Consider the following 26,388-nt stretch of genomic DNA (forward strand, 5'->3'; position numbering starts at 1 on the left):
TCTTAGCTTTAATTTAATATTAATTCAATTCTTAGCTTTAATTTAATATTAATTCGATTCTTAGCTTTAATTTAATATTAATTCGATTCTTAGCTTTAATTTAATATTAATTCGATTCTTAGTTTTAATTTAATATTAATTCGATTCTTAGTTTTAATTTAATATTAATTCGATTCTTAATTTTAATTTAATATTAATTCGATTCTTAATTTTAATTTAATATTAATATAGTTCTTAATTTAATATAAATTTTTTATTAATTTACTTCTTTACTTTTCTTTAATTTAATATTAATTTCCTTTTTTACTTTAGTTTACATTAATTTTATATTAATTTCCTTTTTTACTTTAGTTTACATTAATTTTATATTAATTTCCTTTTTCACTTTAGTTTACATTAATTTTATATTAATTTCTTTCTTTATTTTACGTAACATTAATTTAATACCAATTTCCTTATTTACTTTACTTTACTTTAATATTAATTTGATCAAGAATGTTTATTTAATTAAAAAATTCCGCATTAAGCCACACTAGATAGAGGGCTTCACATTCATAGAACAGACAGCGACAGAGCGAAAAACCCTTTGTATACTCTCCTTCTCTATACTCTTGGAGCCAGTTTGAAGATATCCAAGGGCTACTCTCTACCTTTGCCAATGGGATCAACAAAAACCAAATTTATGATATTTGTCCCTTAATGAGTGTATAATAATCACAGATGGCGCCTGATTAAAAAGACAGTAACGCTGGCGGGTACGGGTGGCAATGAGGGGGGTGAAATGGCGCGAAAGGAACGGTTCATTTGCGTTCTCATTATAGCGACTTTAATTAAAAAAGGGGTGAAAATCCGCGCCTTACTTTGTGCCATTTTCGGGGCAGGGCGATTTTCGGTCGTAAAATTATCAATTTGAATTTCGGTTCGCTCGGTTTCATTTTCAAAAAGTTCATTACAATGGAATTAAAATTCGAGAATGATATTTGTAAATAATTTCCTTCGCATGCCCGACGAGAACCCGAAGTCGGTACAAATTCCTGTGGCACAGTGCCTAGGGCCTACGAAAGAGCGGAGTCAAATAATTTATATAGATCAGCGGTTTCCAAAAGGTCACAGGGGCTCCGAGAATTCGCAGCGCGGCCATCTTTGTTTGTGTCAAGAGTCTTTTAAGATAAGTAAAAAAATGAGTTGGGGTTCCGCCAGAATTAGGTGGGTAATTTAGGGTTCCATAGCAAAAAAAAATGGAAACACTGATATATATGGTAGAAGGAATCTATACCTCTACTTGGAATGCTTATCCTGGCGTATCGCGTATGGTAAGATCACTCTGACGGCTTTGGCCCCGCCTACGAGAGAAAAAATCCCCTCCGCGCGCGCTCCCCTCACACGTTGTTGTTTGTTAAGTTAACATAGTGACGTCAATAAAACCGTCAGCCTCATCGAGACGAAAATCTGCATTCCAAGTAGAGGTATGGATTCCTGGTGGTAGCCAATCTAGAGCTAAGTGCCCAGGGCCTACGAACGGAATTGGGGACCCGGGTTGGGATCCTTCTCCTACGTTTTTATATCAACACGCATAGTTATTTCTAGTAATAATGGTCAGAGTTTTCGTTGAGCAAATTAGTATTTTAAGGTCCTCGGAATAGTTGGAAAAATTCCAGACGAATTTTAGAAAGCTCATCCTTTTCCGTCACGTGACTTGAGCATTTGTCCTTGCTTCCGGGCCCGACAAGAGAGGTGGAAACCGGTGCAATTTACCAGGGCCCGTGCAGCCTAGGGGCCCAGGGGCTCGGGCCCGCTCTCGGCGGCCCTGCTTGCTACTCAAAACACGTGATTATGTAGCTCTACCCTCAACTTTCTAACGATTCTGCGGTCCTTCAATTCACTTCTAGATAAATTTTAATCAAAGTTATCAAAATATCCATCTATGGTATAAAAATGAAGCCGTATACCTTCGCTGGCTCCAGGCCATTTCGTATGGCCGCGAATTTTCCCGAAAACCACGGAAGCATACGCTGATAAACGGCTCAAAATGTACATTTTACCATTATCCTCCTTGATTTTACCGCGTGTATTAGTCCGCCTGAGGATGAAAATGTACCAGAAGTAAATGAACCGAAGTTATCAGACTGCTATACTCCCCATGTTGGAGGCGTTTTCCTTATGAAGTTACATTTTGACTTCGAATTTGAAATTTTGCGCGCTCCTACGAAGAAAAAAAAACGTTTTTGTTTTTATGAAACCATATTTTATACATAGAAATAGCTATACCAACAATTTTCAAGCGCAATTTATCACGTCAAAAGACGGGGATGGAAATTAGCTTTTATTTGACTCTATTTTATCATAATTTTCAGAAGGAAAACGCCCTCCGATTCTGAGCGCTATTTCAATAACTTCGGTTCATTTACTTCTGAATGTACTTATTTATAAACCATCTTTTATAGATCCCCACTATTTTTCTTCCAAAAAGCATTTTGTAAAGTTTGCAAGCCGATGAAATATGTGACGTATTGCGAAGGTATACAAGTGTTACTTAAATTTTATAGAGTCTAGTATGTAAAAATTACTCTGCGTAGGGATATGTTATTTAAGTAATAGTCTTACTAACTACATGACGTATTTCGCTTCGAACTATTTTTTCTTCCAAAACGTATTTTAATATATCAACCGGGAACCTACGAAAATAGTGTTTCGAATAAATAACACTAGCGGTATATTTTACATACTTTTGGTTGTATTTACTAAAGAAAATTCACTACGCTAACTTTAGTGTAAGTATATAAGTCATTATTTTAATTACCATTAATATTTAAAAAATACGTTATTCTGATAGTGATTCTCCACTTCGACGTAAATATATAGTTGTTGTTTTGACGGTGTTTCGAAATTTCAAATTAAACATACCGACAGCGTGTAATTAATTTAATTTTAAAACTCACGAGACTGCTATATTTCGGAAATTTAATCTTCTTTATACTTAAGCACGTATTTGTAAATCAGAGTATCAGAAAACGTAAACCCGACACCACCGCCGTATTCAATTTCAAATAAAAACAGAGGAAAGAAGCCAATATTTCTCAACTCCGGAAATTAATTTCAAATCCTAACTCAGATAACCTTCAAAGTTTCAAACGAAAGGATATTTTCAATATATTTAACGTGATAGTTTGGGTGGTAGTGTGCTTAGCACTCTCGCCCTGCAGTAAGACGAGCCTGGTTCGATTTCCACTCAAAATATTCTACGAGTATTAAGAAAGTTTGCGTGATTTAAATCAATGAATTATTTAATCACTGGTTTTAAATCAGGCAACCACAATAATTACAAAATGTCGATTTACAATTTGCTTCAAAAGCTGATTTAACTATTTAATTAATTAAATTAATTATAAATAGCAAATTATAGGGTAGGTTTAAAATTATTGCGCGAATAGATAGATAATGAAAAGGCACAAAAAAGCTAAACCCTAAACTAATTTGAAGAAATTCAAATAACTCGTATTAATAGATCTTCGACCAAACATAACTTAACATTTCGTATATTTTATTATCAACCACCATACCCCTCCCTATTCGGCTTTCCGTTGCTATGCAACGTGTTTTGAAATTTTCAATGTTAAGGCTTAGTTTCTCTTTTCGGTGTAATCTAGGAGCAACAAACACAGCACCCCCCACTAGGAGAACGCAACCCGTCAAAAGTCGTGCATTTTTTTGGGTACAGTTTTCATTGGTTAGACGCTTTAGCGCCTGCTGCCGTCGGAAGGGGAAAATTCCGAATTTGTCTTCCCCCTTGCCCGTAAAACGTGCAGCGTAAAGGTTCGTCCAATGACATTTGTACATAACACTGCGTTAGCGTGTTTAAAGGCTAGCTGCGTTCTCCTTGTGTTTTTGCACCTAGGTGTAATAGTCGCGAGCCAGATTTCGCGCACGGTACAAATGAGTCCCAACGAGGACGAAACCGGTCTACCGTTGGAATTTCTGGATGTTTTATTGAGTTTTAATAATAGCGTTTTCCATTTGATTGCTCGAGATTCGCTCCGAATCTGTCTCTGATGTCATAGATCGCGCCCCAATCGACTAGAGTAAAACCATTGGACCATTACCATATTCCCGCGTTTTGTTGTTTTTCGTCTGATACTAATTTGAATTTTCGCGTCTTGGTCTGCCATTTTGCCAAAAAATCTAAGAGGAACACGCAAAAATTTGCTCCGATCTCGATCTCGATCCGTTGATCTGTCAAAATCGGCAGATCGGTTTTGGGCGATCTCGGAGCATATTCGAGAACACAAATGAAACATAAAATGTTGATCAGAACGATCTAGAGCGCTCGAGAGCAGTCAAATGGAAACGCTATTAGTTTTTTTACTCTAAGATCTATTTGGTCCGAGATTCGTGCATTTCAAAACGAGTTCCTGGCTAATGGAGTTACTATTTACATTTCAATTGCGATTTCCAGTATTTTTTTAAATGGTCGACTCTTACTTTATTTCTCAGTGACCTTGATAATTTGGAGCTGAGTGAACGAACCCTTACAGAAAATTTCTAACTACACTCTATGAAATTTTATAGAGATCTACAGAGGATCAAAGTAGTTCTATAGCCCATAGAGTATATTATAAAAATTTGAAAAAGGAAATAATTTTTTTCTCTAAGCCATTACTGTTGTATTTTCGGGTCTAGGTCTTCTCGTCCCTGCAACACTGGTTCCTGGTACTTTAGTACCCGGATTTCTCGTCCCAACGGAAAACTCGTACCGGACTTCTATAGTCCCCGGTATTTTCGTCCCTTAGGATAATTGGTCCCCGGATTTCTCGTCCCAAATAAAACATAAATGGTATATAGTCAGAGTGGGTAACTCTGAACAGTTCTAAATCCGAACACTTTGCGTTTAAAAATTCATATCTTGAAATTGGTTTAATAAACATTTACAAGGAAGACAATGTTTTAAAACTTAAGAACCGTGGAATATCATAAAAATATTTAAAAAGTGTAGAAAATGATTCGAAAATGGTACGACTTAAAAAAAGTACCCCCCAACTGGTTAATTTAGAAAAGTTTTAATTTTGATTCGCGCCAACGACTTGTGGCCCCGTAAATAAGGTGTCGCGAATATTAAAGACATCGTACCTGAAAAAACTCCTTATCACGAAAAAGATTAGCCCTTTCTCTATGAAATCCATATTTTAAATTTTAAATCGCTTCAAAACTAAATTTTTAAATAATTTTTAAAAAATCCAAGTGAATTGGCAAACTTTGAACACTTCGCGATAAAGGTATGTTGCGCTTTATTTTACTTAATAAGCCAAAAAAACACTAAAAAAATCCAAGTTAATTGGCAAACTTTGAACACTTCGCGATAAAGGTATGTTGCGCTTTATTTTACTTAATAAGCCAAAAAAACACTAAAAAAATCCAAGTGAATTGGCAAACTTTGAACACTTCGCGATAAAGGTATGTTGCGCTTTATTTTACTTAATAAGCCAAAAAAACACTAAAAAAATCCAAGTTAATTGGCAAACTTTGAACACTTCGCGATAAAGGTATGTTGCGCTTTATTTTACTTAATAAGCCAAAAAAACACTAAAAAAATCCAAGTGAATTGGCAAACTTTGAACACTTCGCGATAAAGGTATGTTGCGCTTTATTGTACTTAATAAGCCAAAAAAAACACTAAAAAAATCCAAGTTAATTGGCAAACTTTGAACACTTCGCGATAAAGGTATGTTGCGCTTTATTTTACTTAATAAGCCAAAAAAACACTAAAAAAATCCAAGTGAATTGGCAAACTTTGAACACTTCGCGATAAAGGTATGTTGCGCTTTATTTTACTTAATAAGCCAAAAAACACTAAAAAAATCCAAGTGAATTGGCAAACTTTGAACACTTCGCGATAAAGGTATGTTGCGCTTTATTTTACTTAATAAGCCAAAAAACACTAAAAAAATCCAAGTGAATTGGCAAACTTTGAACACTTCGCGATAAAGGTATGTTGCGCTTTATTTTACTTAATAAGCCAAGAAAAACACTACAAAAATCCAAGTGAATTGGCAAACTTTGAACACTTCGCGATAAAGGTATGTTGCGCTTTATTTTACTTAATAAGCCAAAAAAACACTAAAAAAATCCAAGTGAATTGGCAAACTCTGAACACTTCGCGATAAAGGTATGTTGCGCTTTATTTTACTTAATAAGCCAAAAAAACACTAAAAAAATCCAAGTTAATTGGCAAACTTTGAACACTTCGCGATAAAGGTATGTTGTGCTTTATTTTACTTAATAAGCCAAAAAAACACTAAAAAAATCCAAGTTAATTGGCAAACTTTGAACACTTCGCGATAAAGGTATGTTGCGCTTTATTTTACTTAATAAGCCAAGAAAAACACTACAAAAATCCAAGTGAATTGGCAAACTTTGAACACTTCGCGATAAAGGTATGTTGCGCTTTATTTTACTTAATAAGCCAAAAAAACACTAAAAAAATCCAAGTGAATTGGCAAACTCTGAACACTTCGCGATAAAGGTATGTTGCGCTTTATTTTACTTAATAAGCCAAAAAAACACTAAAAAAATCCAAGTTAATGGGCAAACTTTGAACACTTCGCGATAAAGGTATGTTGCGCTTTATTTTACTTAATAAGCCAAAAAAACACTAAAAAAATTCCATCAGCGTCTAAGACATTCATATGATTATGATTTAGACCAAGAAACTCAGGGACGTCTCGCTCATAGCAGACCCAAAGCTTTATTTTTCGGCTGGGGTTTGTTGCGGCTGCGGTAGGGAGAGGGGGGTAAGGTGATACAGATAGTCAATAGGCGCCATCCATGAGAGATAAAAATAACGTTTTTTAAAGAACTTGAAAAAAAATAATCAGCTAAGAGTTACACAAATATTAAAAAACATACCAGAAATTTCGTTTTTTGTAGGCCACGTGCTGACAGATTGTAGGGCTGTGCACGTGAATCAAATAGCCAATTAAAATTGACTCACCTTCGCTACTAGCGACACAGCGCGAGATAAATAGGAAATAGGCAGCCGCAACGAAGCTTCGGGCGCGAAATATCTACCGTGCAACGTCCCTGTGTTTCTTGGTCTAAGGTTAAAGGACTTAGAAATATTTTAATTTGGAGCCTCTACATAAGGCCCTTCGACCTTGGTAAAAATCTCAATGATTGTTTATGTTGCGAATAGCTCTCAGTAAAACTTTTCTAAGTGAAGAATAGGAAGTGTCACACTTATGTTACAATATTCTTATCCGTTTTTTAAACTTTCCAAAAAGGTATCGTTCGACTTTCTACTGTGAACGGTTTTTGAAGCATTTGAAAAACAAAGTGTCCAGAAACTTTTGTCCGGGACTGTACCTTACCTAGAAAATGGGCAATTTCTTTATTGTTCAGAGTTACCCAATGGTGTTCGGAGTTGGAAAGGAGGTGTTTGGAGTTTCCCGGATTTGTTCGGAGTTCCCCGGATTTGTTCGGAGTTCCCCGGATTTGTTCGGAGTTAGCCTTCTATACTGTCTTTGGGGAAATTGATTTAATTTAAATTTATTTAAAGTTAGAGAACTAAAATTGAGGGAGAATGTGTTAAAGGAATGGTTCTTAATATCCCCTTGAATTTTCTCCTTTCGTTAAAAATCATTTATGTTATTAAACGATTTGTAAAAAGTATTCGGAGTTATAGCATCCCATCCTAAATTATATATAAATGTAGACGTAAATTAAATTTATTTAAAAATGGCAGTTTGATTTTGAGCCAATTTGAATTCCGTTAGACTTTTGTTCCAGGATTCAACATCAGAAAGAACATCTTTGGTAACTTCTGTACCGTCATGATGAAGAGTTCCAACACGTATACGTAGAGACACTATTCCGTCAATTGTGTCACGAGGGGTAAGACAGTCTCAGATAATCTGTACACCGAGTTCGTGCATTTAGCACTGTTAAAGGTACGGCAGTGTACACCGAGTGGTCGACCTACTTCGATCCTGTTCTATAAAACGAACAATGCGTTTGTAACGAACCAGTCGCGGAGAAGTTCAAGTAAAAAATTAAGTAACGTACCCAGAATGTGCCTGTCTCACGTAATCGACGATGGACATTGGTAAAAGTCCGTGAGACGGGGATGCGCCAGTTCGGGTACCTTTCCTGGTAGAGACGTTGAGGACGTTTTGGGGACGAGAAATCCGGGGACCAATTATCCTAAGGGATGAAAATACCGGGGACTAGAAATCCGGGTACGAGTGTTCCGTTGGGACGAGAAATCCGGGTACTATTGGGACCAGATCCCGTATTTTCTATGCCTTTAAGTATTATTCAAATTGTTTTGCTAGTAGAGTGAATTTGATTTAAATCGGATTAAAAGTTTTTCGATCAAGGCAAATTGGATCCAATCATTAGATATGTTTTTTGATCAAAATAAAAAGGACCTAAAAGAGTTTCTATGCAAATCGGGAATTGACAACTATCATCATGTAAATTTATAAATAATGTAAAACTGTTTTAGTTATTTTAGTGTTACATACAACTGTTCATAATTAATTTTGTATTTAGACTTATTTTTACAAAGCAATATAGTCTTCTACCAATATTTCTAAGAATAATCTAGATAATTTCTAAGAATAATCTAGATAATTTCTAAGAATTATTTAGATAATTTCCAAGAATTAGCTAGATAATTTCTGAGAATTACCTATATAATTTCTGAGAATTAGCTAGGTAATTTCTAAGAATTACCTATATAATTTCTGAGAATTAGCTATATAATTTCTAAGAATTAACTAGATAATTTAGCTATTAGCTATTAGCTTCAAGTAAAACGTGCGAGTGAGCTCGGCGCTAAAGCACCCGCGCTTTTCCCAAATTTGATTAGTCAGTTTTGAGTCAGACATGAAAGTTTTTGTGTAGTCGGCCCAACAACGTTTCGGAGTAGGTTTTCAGCACATTTAAAGTCGGATTAGATACGGTAAAGAGTCGCGGTTTTAAGGCTGGCTGACGTCGGACCGACCGAATCTGCGCTAGGACATTTCGACGGTAAATAGGGATGTTAACCAACCGTCGGTAGACTTCTAAGTTTGGAGTCCATTCGTTGACGTCGGCCCGACTCGAAAGTGTTACAGTAATCAGCTACAGTTAATTTGTTATAAAAACCCTTTAGAGTTGCTACAGAATATCCTTTAGAATTGCTAAAGAAAAACTTATTAAATATCTACAGAATAATCATAGAAGGCATCTAAGGGTATTCTAAAGAAACAACTTAAAAGATCTAAGAAATACGAAATAAATTTCTTCAAATTCTCTTAAGTATTTATCATTAGAACTCTAACGATATTATATTAAAATACCTTTAGAAAAATCCTTAGAAAATTGAGCCACAGTTCTAAAAATATTCTTAAAAAATATCAAACGTATTTATAAAGAATATTCGACGAAACTTTGCTAGCGCCTTTCTAAAAGTTTTCTATAGAAGATTTTCCAAAGGGAAGCTCTATCAACAGCATCTCAAATGCCGTTGCTGTTCATCAAAGACTATCCGACTAAATGTAACGCAAATTTGCATATAACTAACAAGCTTCCGTGTCCTAACGAAGGCCGGATTTTTATTTTTAAACTCTGACCTAAGGTAATTGAGGTCAAAGGTCATAATGTAATGTCTAATAGAATGCTTCATTTGCAAATGCAATTAACGTTAGCCCAATTAATTTAAATATCTGTGTATATCCACGTTCATTTGCAATAGAACTTCTCAGTCTAATACAATGTTGCACTTGCAAATGCAATTAACGTTAACCTAATTATTTAAAATATTTAAAGTTATAATAGACAACTCAATATAACTATTAATATCTCGAATTATAATTCACAACGCGAGTACATACTTCTTTAATTTAGCTGCAATTTAGAAATATCGCGTCACCTAGGAGCAACAAACACGGCACCCCACACCAGGAGAACGCAACCCGTCAAAAGTCGTGTATTTTCTTGCGTACATTTTTCATTGGTTAGACGCTTCGAAAGTGGAAAATTCGGAAATTGTCTTCCCCCTTTCCGTAAAATGTTCAGCGTTAAGGCTCGTCCAATGAAATTTGTACGCAACACTGCGTTAGCGTGTTTAAAGGCTAGCTGCGTTATCCTTGTGACTGTTGCTCCTAGGTGTCAGTAGCCCTTTAAATTTCATATTTAATCTATTCAAAATATTTTGATAAAATGGTTGGCGCTCACCGACCATTAGAACCTGAAAAAAAGTTCTCTATTTCTTCCAAAGATATTTCAAGCAAATTTAATAATCATTAATGATTAAAATATAAATATTGCCTGTCACCCTTTAAATTAACTTTCCTTCCAAACAAATACCCTGGTGGTAGGCCGACAGCAGATCACGTTGGCCAACCACCAGGGTATTTGTTTGGAAGGAAAGTTAATTTAAAGGGTAACAGGCAATATTTATATTTTAATCATTAATGATTATTAAATTTGGTTGAAATATCTTTGGAAGAAATAGAGAACTTTTTTCTGGTTATAATATATATATATATATATATATCTTACCTAATTTCTGGAATCGCGTACCTTCCAAGTATAATATTTGAATATTTCCGAAAAGGTAATATTTTCTTATCGCTTAATGAAATGCTTAGATAAATACATGAGCCGGAGTAACGGGGATAATTGTAATGAGTGGGATAGATTTTATTGAATGTAAATTGAATACAGACGATACGGTGGGGGCGACGGTGGTTTCGATATTCAAGACGGGCGCGTAGGATAGGACGAAGAGGGCGTTACCGTGGCAACGACACGGCTCCCGAGCGATCAAGGATAACCAAAAATCATTCGCATCTGGACGGCAGAAGCTCGTGTTCGAGTAGCGGGACACGTCGGACGGGCGTCACGCGAAAGCGTCTATTTAGGCGGCTTATTTCCTAGGCCATCACATCCGCCAGATATTTGCTATTCGGGAGCGGCGGAACTAATACCCCGACTTGCCAGACGAGTGCGCGCTAGCCTATTAGCCATCCATTCGCTCTCAACTGGACGGGGATGTCGCGACTTACCAGGATGAAACGCCTCTCCCCAAATTGACCGGAGATGGCTAAATAATCTTCATTAAGGGTTATCAAATTAATAAATAAGTAGTGGAAAGTAAAAGATATAACTCATTTCTTTTGCGTAACTTAGCAAACGGTGCTTTTCAAAAATGAAACAATGCTTTTTCAAAATTGAAACAATGATTTAAAAAAGACAATGCTTTTCAAAAATGAAACAATGCTTTTCAAAAATGAAACAATGCTTTTCAAAATTGAAACAATGCCTTTCAAAAATGAAACAATGCCTTTTAAACTGAAACAATGATTTAAAAAAGACAATGCTTTTCAAAAATGAAACAATGCTTTTCAAAAATTGAAACAATGATTTAAAAAAGACAATGCTTTTCAAAAATGAAACAATGCTTTTCAAAAATTGAAACAATGCTTTTCAAAAATGAAACATTGATTTAAAAAAGACAATGCTTTTCAAAAATGAAACAATGCTTTTCAAAAATTGAAACAATGCTTTTCAAAAATGAAACATTGATTTAAAAAAGACAATGCTTTTCAAAAAGAATGGTGATTTTCAAAAAGACAGTGCTTTTCAAAAATGAAACTGTGCTTTTCAAAAATGAAACAATGCTTTTCAAAAATTGAATCAATGCTTTTCAAAAATGAAACAATGCTTTTCAATAATTGAAACAATGATTTAAAAAAGACAATGCTTTTCAAAAATGAAGCAACGCTTTTCAAAAATTGAATCAATGCTTTTCAAAAATGAAACAATGCTTTTCAAAAATTGAATCAATGCTTTTCAAAAATGAAACAATGCTTTTCAAAAATGAAACAATGCTTTTCAAAAATGAAACAATGCTTTTCAAAAATTGAAACATTGATTTAAAAAAGACAATGATTTTCAAAAATGAAACCGTGCTTTTCAAAAATGAAACCCTGCTTTTCAAAAATTAATTAAAACAAGGCTTTCCAAAAATTGAAACATGGCTTTTCAAACATTTGAAGCAGTGTTTTCCAGAAATAAAACAATGCTTTTCAAAAATGAAACAATGCTTTAAAAAAAAGTGCTTTTAAAAAATTTAAACAATGCGGATATAGTTTAATTGACGGCGAGCACGAAATATTCAACCTAAAGATTTTGCGTATATTAAACACGATAAACTTTAAAGTGTTACCGACATGATATTTCAAACGTCAAGCCGATACTTCGGAAATTAGTAGTAAACTAGTAGTTATAAGAAAATTGTAAAATATAATTCGAAATAAATAGTTAATTAAGTTAAAGATTTTACTGTTGAAAGGCCCCTTTTCAAAATGGGTTACCATTTGGAAATATAATAATTAAGCTAAAGTTAATTGACTTTGTAATTATGAAAAATAACAGAATTAAAAAGATTGTCCTCACCTATAATTTTCTACGGGTGGCAAAAATAAATTCAGTTGGCAACATTTGTTTTAGTAAGCCTTTATTATTTTTTTATGATTTCACCATATAATATTATCAAAATATATATTTCTTACACTCTTAGAATCCAACCCCATTATGTAGGGCCCTGCGTAAAAATAACTTGAAAATTATAAATTCATTAAATGCATTAGGAAAGATTTTGTCGATATATCATGCCACAGACCCAATAGGGGTTAATTAGATCAAACCAAAAATATTATAACAGGCAAATTTTGACTTTAGATATCTCATGTAATATAGTGGCATTTAAAATACTTTCGGTAGTCGTTTTCTATCAAAGCAGATACTACACCTTGATCTTATCCGACACCCAGATAATTCATTACTAAAACGCTATAGACGTACATTCCCATAGACTTCACATTATGACCTTTGACCTCGAATGTCTTGGGTTACAGTTAGAAAATGAAAATTCGGAGGCAAGTTAGTTCTGCACGCGTGGAAACAAGTTTCATTACATTCGGTCGGACCGTAGGGCTGTGCGAGTACAAGAACATCATCGATTACTCGGCATTTTTTGAGGTCGAGTACTCGAACTCGACCTCGAATTAGTAATTGGCAAAAATAAACGGTACCTACAAGACGTACAAACCACAAATGCTTGAATGACCTTGGGGATGGATCACGGTTTTTAATACGTAGTGCGCCTGCGCGGATTTTCTTCAAACAATATTATTAAGTTTTGGTTTGGAGTGTCACTTCACGAGTTCGGATGTCGGCCGGGGTTAGGATTCAGGAAGCAATATACGGACAGACGGTACATTAATAATTTAAAAAATTAATATTGTATTGTTATTTTACTATTAATTACTATAATTAGGCTAGTAGCCTAGTATACTAGTCTTTTATATCCCACTAGTCACTATATCCCACTAGTCACTATGTTCATTTAAATTAAAGGAATAATTTTCAGCATTGAAAGTTAGTTTATACTCATTTTAATTTTAATTTCCTAATTACTTGAATAAAACCAGCTCCTAATCAAGTATACTCGATAATCCGACTCGTTAAAAATATTACTCGAGGTTTTTTCTGAATTACTTGACTCGAATAAGAGAAAATTTCCCCCTTAATCAAGTATTCAATTACTCGGGAAATTACTTAAGGGAAAATTTTACTCGACTACACTTCAATATTACTCGACTCGAATACTCGATGAAAAAAAATTCGTACTCGATACCCGACTCGATTGCCTAAAACCACTACTCGCGCAGCCTTATCGGATAGTCTTTGAGAAACAACGTTACAGACAGAACCCATTTCAGTCAACCCGCGCTTTCCCCCCATTCGATGACAACAGTACTGGGGTGATTTCATAGCCCGCATTCATCATTTAAGTAGTTTGAATACAAATTACGTCATTACATAAACATTAGCGAATGAACTTAATCAACTTAATCAAATATAACCGCGAGTCAAAGCGTAAAATTAAATTTCAAACTGACAAATTTTCGCGTCTTCTCTAATATAGCGTTGAGACGCGACCTGACGGGAGAGAAAGCAGTCAGGGGTTACGTCGGAGAAATGTAAATAGAGAATTCACGCAATAACGAGGCGCGCCAGGATGAACGAGAGAGAGAGAGAAAGCTACCTGTTTGAAGTTTCGGTACATCCCTTGAATCTCTCTCTTGGTGAAGCGGGTACATTTACATATGGAATCTATGCTGTCCCTAGGACCCTGCAGTCGGAAACTGATGACTTTCTCGGGGTGTTCCGTCGACTTACTTCTCTCTTCCATTCACGAACGACGAGACAACGAATTCCGGCAAAAGAAGGATCGAGCGGAGAGCGCCGAAGATTCCAGCGATATATTCGTTGGCCGCTTCGTCCGACCGCCTTCCGATTCGAAAATCGACTGATGCCTGCCTGCCTACCACATCGTTGCTTAGGCTAAAACGAAACCTCTCTCTCTCTCTCTCGTTCGTTTCCTTGACTACGCCAGAGATGGCGCTGCCTACCCGAACCTCGCGCAAGCAATCATTCGCCGTCTCTCCCCGCCCCCGCCATCTACCTGTAAGCTCTCCCCCCCCCTTTTTTTTTAAAGAGGGGAACTCGAAGATTGTTTAGAAACTGGATTTTGCGCAATATTTGAAGAAAAATGTTTTCGCGTATTGTTGCTTTTGTAGGGATTTTCCGATTTTTACATATATTTTATACAGTTTACTGTTTCTGGGTCTTCGGAATCTGTGCCTATATTAAAAACAAGCTATGTTCGGTTTGCGATAACAAAATCTCGTCGTTTTCGGGGTTTTGGTAAACAAAATTCAAACATTATGGAAAATGTGTTTTTAGCGAAATTTTAACGACATTTGGATATTTAAGTAGATCGTCCCTTGCGGCCATGATGTTATACTTCTCAGAATGGGAACGCCCCGAAATGCTGTCTGTAGCGCCATCTGGGCAGTGTAAAAGTGGAATTTTGTCCATTATCTCATTGATCATTCAAAAATTGGAATATTATCTATTGAATTTGCATTAGCTTACTGAAGTATTATAATTTATAACTATAAAAATAGTAATAATAACAATAAATAATTATAATTTATAGACCGCATTTACCACCAGTAGCGGCGCCATCAAAAAGTCGGGGTAGGCCTGGGCCTACTTAAAATTTTGGTAGGGGCCTCCAAAAGTCATCTTAAGGGGCCTCCAAAATTTAATATATGGGCCTCCAAATTATATAATATCAGAAAATTCTGTAATTTGTTTGCGAAATAATTTATTTATTTATTAATTTTTCAATATCCAAAGCGAGTGATTCGCTTAACGACACTGCTGTTTTTATTCCTTTCAAAGGTACGAATAACTTTTCTTTGACAGAAGTTTATTTTTTAGCGCTACTATATCGAAATTGTATCTTTAATTTTATCTTTACAAATAAATGGTTCTTAAACTTACTTTACTTACGACGTTAGTGTACCTAAGTACATTCATTTTCGTAAAGTTGTAAGTTCTGATGTAAGGGAAGTACCGAAGGAATGAATGTAAATTGATAGACTGGAATTCAGTCGCAGAAATAAGTAAATAACCACTCATTTGCTAAGTGTTATCGGTACACAAAAGAGGATCAATACACACTCAGTTTTTAGTAAAGTTTAAATTCAGTAGTTTATTTTAATAGCGCTACTATTTACAAATTGTATCTTTAATTTTATCTTTACAAATAAATGGTTCTTAAACTTACTTTACTTGGTTTGAGTCTATTTGATCGATTCCCAAATGATCGAACGGGTCCCATTTGATCGAATTTCCATTTGATCGAATTGCATTTGATCGAATGGCATTTGATCGAACGAAATTTGATCGAAAGCTACTGTAGGGTAAAACTACTAGTTTTTGGGAGTAAATCGAAAAGTCAACATCTAGTCAGAATGAGATACAGTAGACTCTATGAATAATAATTATTTCTTTAAACTGTACTAAAGAAAAATAAAATACAGAAAAAAACCTGAGCGCAGTGACGTAGAAAACAAAATATTCTCTCGGACATAATTAATAGAAAGACCTATTAAAAAAAACGAACTCTGTGCCTAATTTTTAGCAATAGAAGGGCCGTGAACGTGATCAGACCCCTCGTATAAAATGGTGCATACGCGCCAACGTCGCGCGTACATCAACCTAACCTAACCTAACCTAACCTAACGTAACCTGACCCTATTTATATATATCAAAAACAACGGGCCGTTATCGTCGAAGTCATAAACAATTCCATCATATAGTGTATAAAGTAAAAATCTCTTCATCTTTGTGGCTTAATACAGTTAAAGCAATGAATTATTCCATCATTATTCCTTCTGCACTTAAGCAATGAATTATTCCTTCTGCACTTAAGCAATGAATTATTCCTTCTGCACTTAAGCAATGAATTATTCCTTCTGCACTTAAGCAATGAATTATTCCATCATTATTCCTTCTGCACTTCATATTGACATTCGGTAAAATAAAAACATAACAACTGGTACTATAAATACTTTTGAATTCGAGCAAATAGTATTCGATCATTTGAAGGTTCAATCTTATGAAACAAATGACAAATGGGATTCGATCAAATGGAATTTCGATCAATTGCAACGTATAACGATCGACTGTCGATCACATATTTTTCGATCAAATGGAATTTCGATCAATTGCAACGTATAACGATCGACTGTCGATCACATATTTTTCGATCAAATGGACCAACACCCTTTACTTACAACCGTTAGTGTAGCTAAGGGATGTAAGGGATGTACATGCGAAGTACCGAAGGAATTAATGTAAATTGATAGACTGGAATTCAGTCCTAGAAATAAGTGAATAACCACTCATTTGTTAAGTGTAAAGTGTTATCGGTACACAAAAAGGATCAACACACACTCTGTTTTCAGTAATGTTTAAATTCATAATTAGTTCTAATTATTTCGTCGCGTAACCATTTTACCCAAAAATTACACCACTTGCTAGAAAAAAAATAAATAATCCACGTGGACGGATTTGGAAAAAAAAATGTGGTGGGGGGCCTCCAAATGGTTGGCCTACCTCCCCAAAAATCCTGGCGCCGCTACTGTTTACCACGAGTATGTGATAATTACGCCACTAGGAAGCGCTCGTCAATTTGTGGAGTTTGAGAAGTATTACTTCATGGAGACGAGGCCTAGCTACAAATATTCAAATGCATTAGATTTCGTACACATCCTTTTGATTGAACAAATCTAAATGGAAATATGAAGCTGGTGCAAAATTACTAATTTTTGACATATTTTGTAGTAGTAAAGGTATTAGTAAATTGTTTCACTGGTTAACACGATAAATCTCGCAAACCTTTTTTTTTTTGAGCGTGCAACGTATTCTACGAACTCGAGTAGAAAACAGCGTTCATCAACAATGTTGGGAAAAAACACAGTTCTTTAAGAAATATAATAATAAAGATTTTGAGCTGTACATTTTATTGCTTAAGTATATACATTTTTGAATAAAAAATAACTTTTTTCCGAACGCCGCCGCTGAAACACGTTGCATTCCCAACGCTTCGCAAAAAGTTGTTAACCAGACCAGGCAATTACTCGTAATTCTAAAAATATACTTATTCTTCTACAAAATGTGTCAATTTAAATTAAAAAACGTATTTTAATTCATAATATCATTTTGCGTATTCCAAAAGATGTGTACGAAAATGATTAGATTGAAATACTTTAGTTAAGCCTCGGTCACTATAAAACCAGCCGTTCTTTAAAATATGGTTAACAAATGGAAAATATATCTCCATTAACACGGACCAACTTGGTTTGCGATCAGTGTTGTCCAAAAATATTTTGCAATGTGTGAGTAGACTTTACCACTTTCCTTCTTAATCTAATTTAATCTTGTTTTGTTTGTGAATTTTAGGGATTGGATGTAGGACATGGTATCGTGCAATATGCAATATAGAGTTGTAAGTCGAAAAATTTTCCGCGGAAAAAACAAAAAGTTTTAATTCCATGATTAGTTTAATATATATATATATATTTAAATAAAGTGGCATTTTCGCCTCATTTTTTCGAATCTAAAAGTAAAACTAAACCTCTAGACTAGTTTAAACTGATTAACAATGTAACACTATTAACGTTTTGTAGTATATTTACTGTTATTAGACATTTTATATCGATAAAAAGTTAAAAACATTAAAAACCCTTAAAAAGTAATTTATGTTTCAATTTTTTATTTTTCCGATTTGCGGAAAATTTTCTGGAAACGTTTGTGGAAATTTTTCCGCATTCTATTTTAAAAACAATCCGCCGGATATCTCATTGGTTCCCTAAAACTGACGTTTTCCGACGCAACTGAAGCAGACAACCGAGGGGGTAGCCACTTTTAATATTTCCGATATTTCTCAAATATTTCCAGTATTTCCCAAATATTTCCGATATTTCTCAAATATTTCCAGTATTTCCCAAATATTTCCGATATTTCTCAAATATTTCCAGTACTTCTCAATTATTTCCGGTATTTCTCAAAGATTTCCGATATATACGATAATTTTAATATTTGTAATATGATTACTGTTATTAGACATTTTACATCGATAAAAAGTTAAAAACATTAAAAACCCTTAAAAAGTAATTTATGTTTCAATTTTTTATTTTTCCGATTTGCGGAAAATTTTCTGGAAATTTTTCCGCATTTTATTTTTTCGGAAAATTAACAACTCTAATGCCATAGAACCTAGTTTGTACTTATAATTAAATAACCACACCAACAGTGACGCGTTCGTTAAATAAACCTAATGCCTAATCACACGAGCTAACAGGTTTTCCCAACTTTGTTGCCGAACGCCATTGGTGATGCGAGTTCGTACACTCCAACAAAATATCCAGAGATTTTTCGAGCGTTAACCGACTAACAAAATTACTCGCAATTCTTGAAAAAATACCTCTAATAATACATAATAAGTCAATTAAAATGATTAAAGGTGAACAACATTAATATTTGCATTTAGTTTTGTTCAATCGAAAGAAATAGTAAGAAAATTATTGGATTTAAATATCGACGTTAAGCCTTGGTCATAAAATTCTACCATTCTTCAAAACTTTCCCAACAAAAACATTTATGTACCAAACACGTTATTGAAACATTTCTCTCCATTCACGCGGTAGCAACTCGGTTCGCGGACTCTGTTGCCCAACAATGTTCCGCGAAAATGTTGGCTTAATTAATAAATCAAAAAGGCGAAAAAATGAATACGGTAAATTAAAAATAGGGACAATTTTTTTCGTATACTCAGAACGAAACCAATTCGGCCCCGTTGTTTTCCATCAAGAAAAAAAAACTCCCTGATGAGATTTCTTAGGAACAAAATGATGGAAAAAAATAATAGAACCATAAGAGAGAGAAAAAACTAGTCCCGCAATCTGTATGAAAAATTCCATCGTCAAAGGCTTAGCCGGGACAGAAGGCGCTCTATTTCTTCTGGCGGAGCCTAAAAGGGCTGATCTTAAAGAGTCTTCTTGTTCGTTCCTCTGAGGCATCCTATCCCGGTTTTATTTTAATTAAATTTGTCTTCGCTAAGGAGGGCCCACGCACACGCCAAGAACTTTCGTGTCTTTCACGGAACTTAAGGGGACAAACTTATATTAAAAGAGTACTTTTGTTCGACTGACAAATAAGAATTAAAGACCGAATGCCAAGAAAAAACAAGTAAATTAAACTCTCTAGAAAGTTAGTCGTGTCTAAAAAATAATATATCTGCTATTCACGGGACTTTTTTAGTCGAAATATTTTTCGTTTAAGTTTTATAATGTAAGGAATAGACGTAACTAAACTGGATAGAGACCCCAAGCGGCTGTTTTTCTCATGCGGAGTTTGCATAGGTAGTGTCGGATGCTTAGAGCTACTCACATTATTTAAAAATAAATAATATAAATTTTTTGAAACCTATCTGGCTAACAGGTAAGCGTTTATTTCATCCAAAATTAATATTATTACCAATTATTAATAGCTAAAAAGAATTTGTTGACTAGTGTTGTAAGTCGGAAAATGAGGCCCTTTTTTCGGGAACATTTTCCGTATTTTTCCGCAAAAAAATAAAAAAAAGTTTTCATTCCATGATTAGTCTAATATTTAAATGAAGCGACATTTTCGCCTCATTTTTTCGAATCTAAAAGTAAAACCTAACCTCTAAACTAGTTTAAACTGATTAACAATTAAGTTAAAAACATTAAAAACCCTTAAAAAGTAATTTATGTTTCAATTTTTTATTTTTCCGATTTGCGGAATATTTTCTGGAAACTTTTGTGGAAATTTTTCAGCATTTTATTTTAAAAACAATCCGCTGGATATCTCATTGGTTCCCTAAAACTGACGTTTTCCAACGCAACTGAAGCAGACAACCGAGGGGGTAGCCACTTTTAATATTTCCGATATTTCACAAATATTTCCAGTATTTCCCAAATATTTCCGATATTTCACAAATATTTCCAGTATTTCTCAAATATTTCCGATATATTCGATAATTTTAATTTTTCCGATATATTCGATAATTTTAATTTTTCCGATATATTCGATAATTTTAATTTTTCCGATATATTCGATAATTTTAATATTTCCGATATATTCGATAATTTTAATATTTCCGATATATTCGATAATTTTAATATTTCCGATATATTCGATAATTTTAATATTTCCGATATATTCGATAATTTTAATATTTCCGATATATTCGATAATTTTAATATTTCCGATATATTCGATAATTTTAATATTACCGATATATTCGATAATATAATATTTCCGATATATTCGATAATTTTAATATTTCCGATATATTCGATAATTTTAATATTTCCGATATATTCGATAATTTTAATATTTCCGATATATTCGATAATTTTAATATTTCCGATATATTCGATAATTTTAATATTTCCGATATTTCTCAAATATTTCCCATATTTCTTTGGATTTCTCGAGATTTCTAATATTTATCGTGGATTTCTAGATTTCCGAAAATAATTATTTGGATTTCTCGCTATTTGTACACCATATTTCTTAAGTGACTACCCCCTCGCAGACAACGGTGACGTATTTTCTTCCCCCCTATCGTGCAAGGAAAACTCACGCGGATTGAATCAACATAGGCATTCTTTCCGATAGGCATATCACTCTGTTACGATGAGTTTTCTAATAATCAAGACTAAAAATTTGATCATTTTTAATCTTTACACAGCCAAAGCTACCGATTTAATAAACGGAGAGACCTGCGCTACGTAGAAATACATACCATTATTTTTATTTATTTTTTTAGATATTAGTGAATTTTAAAGCTTATTTAATAATAATAATAATAAATATCAGCTAGGCTAATACCCATGGCACCACCTTAGGCCTAAGTCATCGAGTGACGTTTAAAGCCATTAATACAGGAGGAGGGGTTACACCGCGTAGGAGGGTGGTGCCAAGCCCTTCATGCCACGCCAGCCAACAGCTCCCTACACTAACTATTACCGTTAAGGGGGAAGACTACAGTGGCCATTGTCTACTTTCGCGCTATTTCAAGCTGAACTCTTTAAATTTTGTATTTTAACTTATAAAATTAATATTTAAGTGTAGGACAGCCTCTTGTTTAGTGCTTAAAATAATTTTGACAATCTTAAATATAAAAGTAATTAAGTTATTACGTTTTAATTTGGACCCCCGGAGCTAAACAAGTTGGGCAAGCGCCCAAACTACCCTTTAGTTGGGACCTTATATATCGTTAACTATTAATATTAGAATTATCAAAATTATTTTAAGCACTAGGGGAAGGTTCATCCTAATAAGAAAAATATAATACAATTATGTAATTGTTAAAACAGAAACGTTCAGCTTGAACGAAAAAGAAGATTTTACTGTATTCTTCCCCCTTAACCTCAAGAAGTTTTTTATGGAAGGGGAAACCGAAGAGCTCGGGGAAAAACCCCTTAAACCAGCGGGGAGAGAACTTGCAAACTCAACGCGGAAGGAGTTTGTTCCGAGTTTTCACCCAGTGCCACAAACTGGGATCGAACCCGGCTAACCAATATGCCACCCCACCTATCTTTTGGCCGCAAAAATCCACTTGAGGTTTCTAACGCATACAGAAACAAATATTGAAATGGTCATTATTAAAAATGTTATTTTTTCAAAGTCCCCATTGATTCCGAATTTAATGTCTAAAATATAGACGATATAATGTTTTTCGTTTAATTTTTAAAATGTAACCAATTGGATTTTAATATTAATATGAAAGTAGTCCTTTATTTCCCCGGGGGCCGAGGCTTCAAGTTTCTTCCAAGGACAATTTTTTTTCCCGTTTAATATTGTATCATTTCGATTTATTTCGTGTTTAATCATTTTAAATATATTTGCTTCTTTTTATCAAAAATAGATCAATACGCCTGTAGAAGTGTTCTACACGCCAGACAGCGGTGTTCAGGGAGAAGCTCCCTACCAGAAAACTGAATGCGAAACCTAGGCATAATAGAATTTTTCTTTTCGCTTGAAAAAGTTAAAAGCCTAAATAGAGTTAGTTCATCACTTTCGTTTTTTTTTGTCAGTTTCCAACAGGGAGAATTTTAATCACTTAAGTTCTGAAAATGAGTCTGCTCTTTTAGCGCAAGTTTTTATCCCAAAGTTAGTTTAGTTTTTTTTTAGTTTTTCGCGAAAGGCAACTGCAAGGTCCTAAACATAAACTGCGTCAATTCGGTATATCGACGTACAAAAAAGGAGCGAAGTTTTGTCTTAAAACAAAAAAAAACTAAAAAAATCTCGGATATACTCAGTCGATAAAAGCAACTTTTTGAAATAACTTTTCAGGATAAATTTAATATATTAAGTGCTTTCAAAGCGACACAAATATATTTTTTTAAAGGTAATACAAAATATAAATTGAAGTATTAATATTTAAATAATAATTGTAATAAAAATAAACCTAATAACGTGAGTTATTATATTAGTTCAACGAGAAATAAAAATTTAAACTAATTGCGTTTCTTGCTCCTAGATGGTTTTAATGATTGTTTAATTCTTAAAATAATAGAATTTAACTTCGGTTAAGATAATTACGAATTTAAATGAACAATATAACGCTTCAATTTAATTATAAAAATATGAAGTTTAGGAACCAATTAAAAATGTATTTGCAATTGGATTTCATTTTGGATTAAAACTTACTAATAAATGATTAAAAACGTAATTGGAGTTAGAAAACAAACCAAGCTTGAATAAGTTAGAAATGAAATTAAATTGTATATAAATTTCAAAGAATTTAGAAGTTCTAGATCGGAAGCAATAATTCATGTAAGGCGAGAAAACTGGAAATAACAATGAAAACTACCTCTACCTAACATCTGAAGGCGTTGCGCGCCATCTACCCCATTCTATACGAATTAAGGTTCCCTTTTTACCTCCAACTCTTGGGAGGAATACAGCCTATAGGAGCAGCAAACGGGTGGGAGTTCTGTTTCATCAGCGACTGCCAGGGGGCAAGAACATCGCCCATAAAAGGGAGTTTGTACTCTCCGAGCGCCATCATCAAAGTATTCATTTCTACTATCAATACAGAACTATTATGACGTTGAACACACGCAGGCGCAAAAAAAACATTTTGGTGCGATAGTTCATTCTTATTTCCAAGGCTTAGCGCGAAAATAATTTCGTAAAATTTAATTGAACGTAAATCGATTAAAATATTACCAGTTAATTCCTTTATTTATGATTGTCAATTTAATTGGTAGTAGTAGAGGTATTTTCTAAGAAAGTTCATGTATTTTTCTAAGAAAGTTCATGTATTTTTCTAAGAAAGTTCATGTATTTTTCTAAGAAAGTTCATGTATTTTTCTAAGAAAGTTCGTGTATTTTTCTAAGAAAGTTCATGTATTTTTCTAAGAAAGTTCATGTATTTTTCTAAGAAAGTTCATGTATTTTTCTAAGAAAGTTCGTGTATTTTTCTAAGAAAGTTCATGTATTTTTCTAAGAAAGTTCATGTATTTTTCTAAGAAAGTTCATGTATTTTTCTAAGAAAGTTCGTGTATTTTTCTAAGAAAGTTCATGTATTTTTCTAAGAAAGTTCATGTATTTTTCTAAGAAAGTTCATGTATTTTTCTAAGAAAGTTCATGTATTTTTCTAAGAAATTTCATGTATTTTTCTAAGAAAGTTCATGTATTTTTCTAAGAAATTTCATGTATTTTTCTAAGAAAGTTCATGTATTTTTCTAAGAAATTTCATGTATTTGACTAAGAAAGTTCATGTATTTTTCTAAGAAAGTTCATGTATTTTTCTAAGAAAGTTCATGTATTTTTCTAAGAAATTTCATGTATTTGACTAAGAAAGTTCATGTATTTTTCTAAGAAAGTTCATGTATTTTTCTAAGAAAGTTCATGTATTTTTCTAAGAAAGTTCATGTATTTTTCTAAGAAATTTCATGTATTTTTCTAAGAAGGTTCATGTATTTTTCTAAGAAATTTCATGTATTTGACTAAGAAAGTTCATGTATTTTTCTAAGAAAGTTCATGTATTTTTCTAAGAATTACAAGTAATTTTCTCCCACTTACAAGGAGACTACCCGAGGTGATTATCACGGATTTTGTTGAAACTCGGGGGTTAGGTAGACCTTATGGTTGTATCAAAATTCGCAAAGGGAAAAGTTGCAATGGGCTTTAGCTTTCCTATGGCAACCCAAAATGTTTTTGACCTCTCCATTTAAAAAAGCGTGGGATTTTCTAGGTTACCCAAATTTTGTAAAAATTTAACCAAAATTTATCAATTTTAGCCAAAATCATTGATCAATTTTACCCAAAATAGGTCAAATTAATCTTTTTGGGTATGTTTTGAAAATAAATTTTTTTTAAATTTTTTAAGTAAGTAAGTACCCTGTGAAACCGAGAAAATCCCATGCTTTTTTAAATGGAGATTTTTTTGTTTTGAGAGATCAAAAACATTTTCGGTTGCCATGGGAAAACTAAAGCCCATTGCAAGTTTTCCCTTTGGCAATTTTCATACTACCATAAGGTCTACCTAACCCCCGAGTTTCAACAAAATCGGTGATAACCACCTCGGGTAGTCTCCTTGTTAGATCTCGCCATTCTGGAAACATTTTGTGGATCGAGTCAACGACTACGTCTCTGTTCCGATTGGTTTATAGTGATTACATAAAACGCAGATCAAAGATAATCTAGAACTCCACACTGTAGATTTCAATTCAGAGAACTTTTGGATTGACGGTTTGGTGTCGAACCGATAACCCACTTCCGGCACTCGTCCTCCATTGCCCAATAAAATATGTACTGTATATTTTTCTAAAAATATATATTATTATTAATAATGTAATACGCAAACTATAGCTAGTTACCATGGTAACCATGGATCTATTTTTTACCGTATACCGGTAAAAAGTGGGTAAACGCTACTGACTACGTGCAGGGAAGTGATTTCGAATCTACGGTACAAGGTCTTTATTACTTTTTCCTAGAGGTAGTTTAATATTCATGGTAAAATTGAATACATTCATGGCGCCCTCTCGATGCAGTGAACACAACTAAATTCATTTTTCACATTATAATAGTCATTTCCATCGCATAGAGATGGCGCCAACGTCATTTGAACCTTTTTAAGGGAGGGGGGGGCTACAGCCACCAGGCAGCAGTGGCGTAGACAAAGGGGGTTTCCCTACCTTTGACTGTTAAAATTTTCCACAAACTTCTCGACCCCCCTTTTAACATTCACATACTTCGACCCCCCCTTGAAGAAGGCAGGCACTGACAAACTGAATTCCCGATCCATTCGCTACTCCCTTATGTTTTATTACTCCAAGCCCAAATCAATAAAGTTTTTCGGGCCTGAAAAGCGATAAATCTTAGTTGGGAAAGAACTTTCGGAGGGGGCCATATTTTACAGAGGAGGCACATTTTAAATTTGGCAACGAGTGGACAGCCAGGCAAAAAGAAAATTGGGTGAGGGGGAGTGTGGAGGGGGCTCAAGTTCGAAGGCCCGCCCCATTTTTATGGGATCCTTATTTTCCAATTCCACCCTAAATATTTTCTGGACCGTTTTATAGTTGAGAAAAATGGAGAAATATTTTGGTAAAAAAGAAACAGCCGTTTATAAGGCCATAAAATAAAACTAGGCGATAGATTCATCTCGAGGGCCCGGCCCCGAAACCGTTCTCAGCCCTAGGCTTCCCAATTTCCATCCCTCTTACAAAACTTATATTTTAAACGGAATTTCCAAATAGAAATTTACACTAAGGAATATTGATGTCTAAGACCTAGCTAGTATGACAATTTATTTCGATGAGATATGGATTCCTTGTTAATTTACAACCTAGTTTGGTAATTATGCAACTTGTAAATTGTCATATACTGCAAAAAATATGTAAACATTTATTTGTTCTTGTTATTAATGCAATACAAGAG

The 26,388-nt window shown here is 34.0% G+C and overlaps 1 protein-coding gene across 1 annotated transcript in view; it reads right to left on the bottom strand.

Annotated features, from left to right (window-relative positions):
* Positions 1 to 14,342, bottom strand: part of LOC149948579 (A-type potassium channel modulatory protein KCNIP1-like) — a 37,855-nt gene extending 23,513 nt beyond the window's left edge. The window contains exon 1 of the mRNA XM_090172198.1: positions 14,093 to 14,342. Within this exon, the coding sequence (XP_090028324.1) occupies positions 14,093 to 14,239 (147 nt within the window). The 5' untranslated portion in view covers positions 14,240 to 14,342. The remainder of the gene's footprint in view (positions 1 to 14,092) is intronic.
* Between the last annotated feature and the right edge of the window lie 12,046 nt (positions 14,343 to 26,388).

This window comes from Leiobunum rupestre, chromosome 4 (assembly GCF_980474605.1).
Source record: "Leiobunum rupestre chromosome 4, qqLeiRupe1.1.hap1, whole genome shotgun sequence".
Classification (NCBI taxonomy): Eukaryota; Metazoa; Arthropoda; class Arachnida; order Opiliones; family Sclerosomatidae; genus Leiobunum; species Leiobunum rupestre.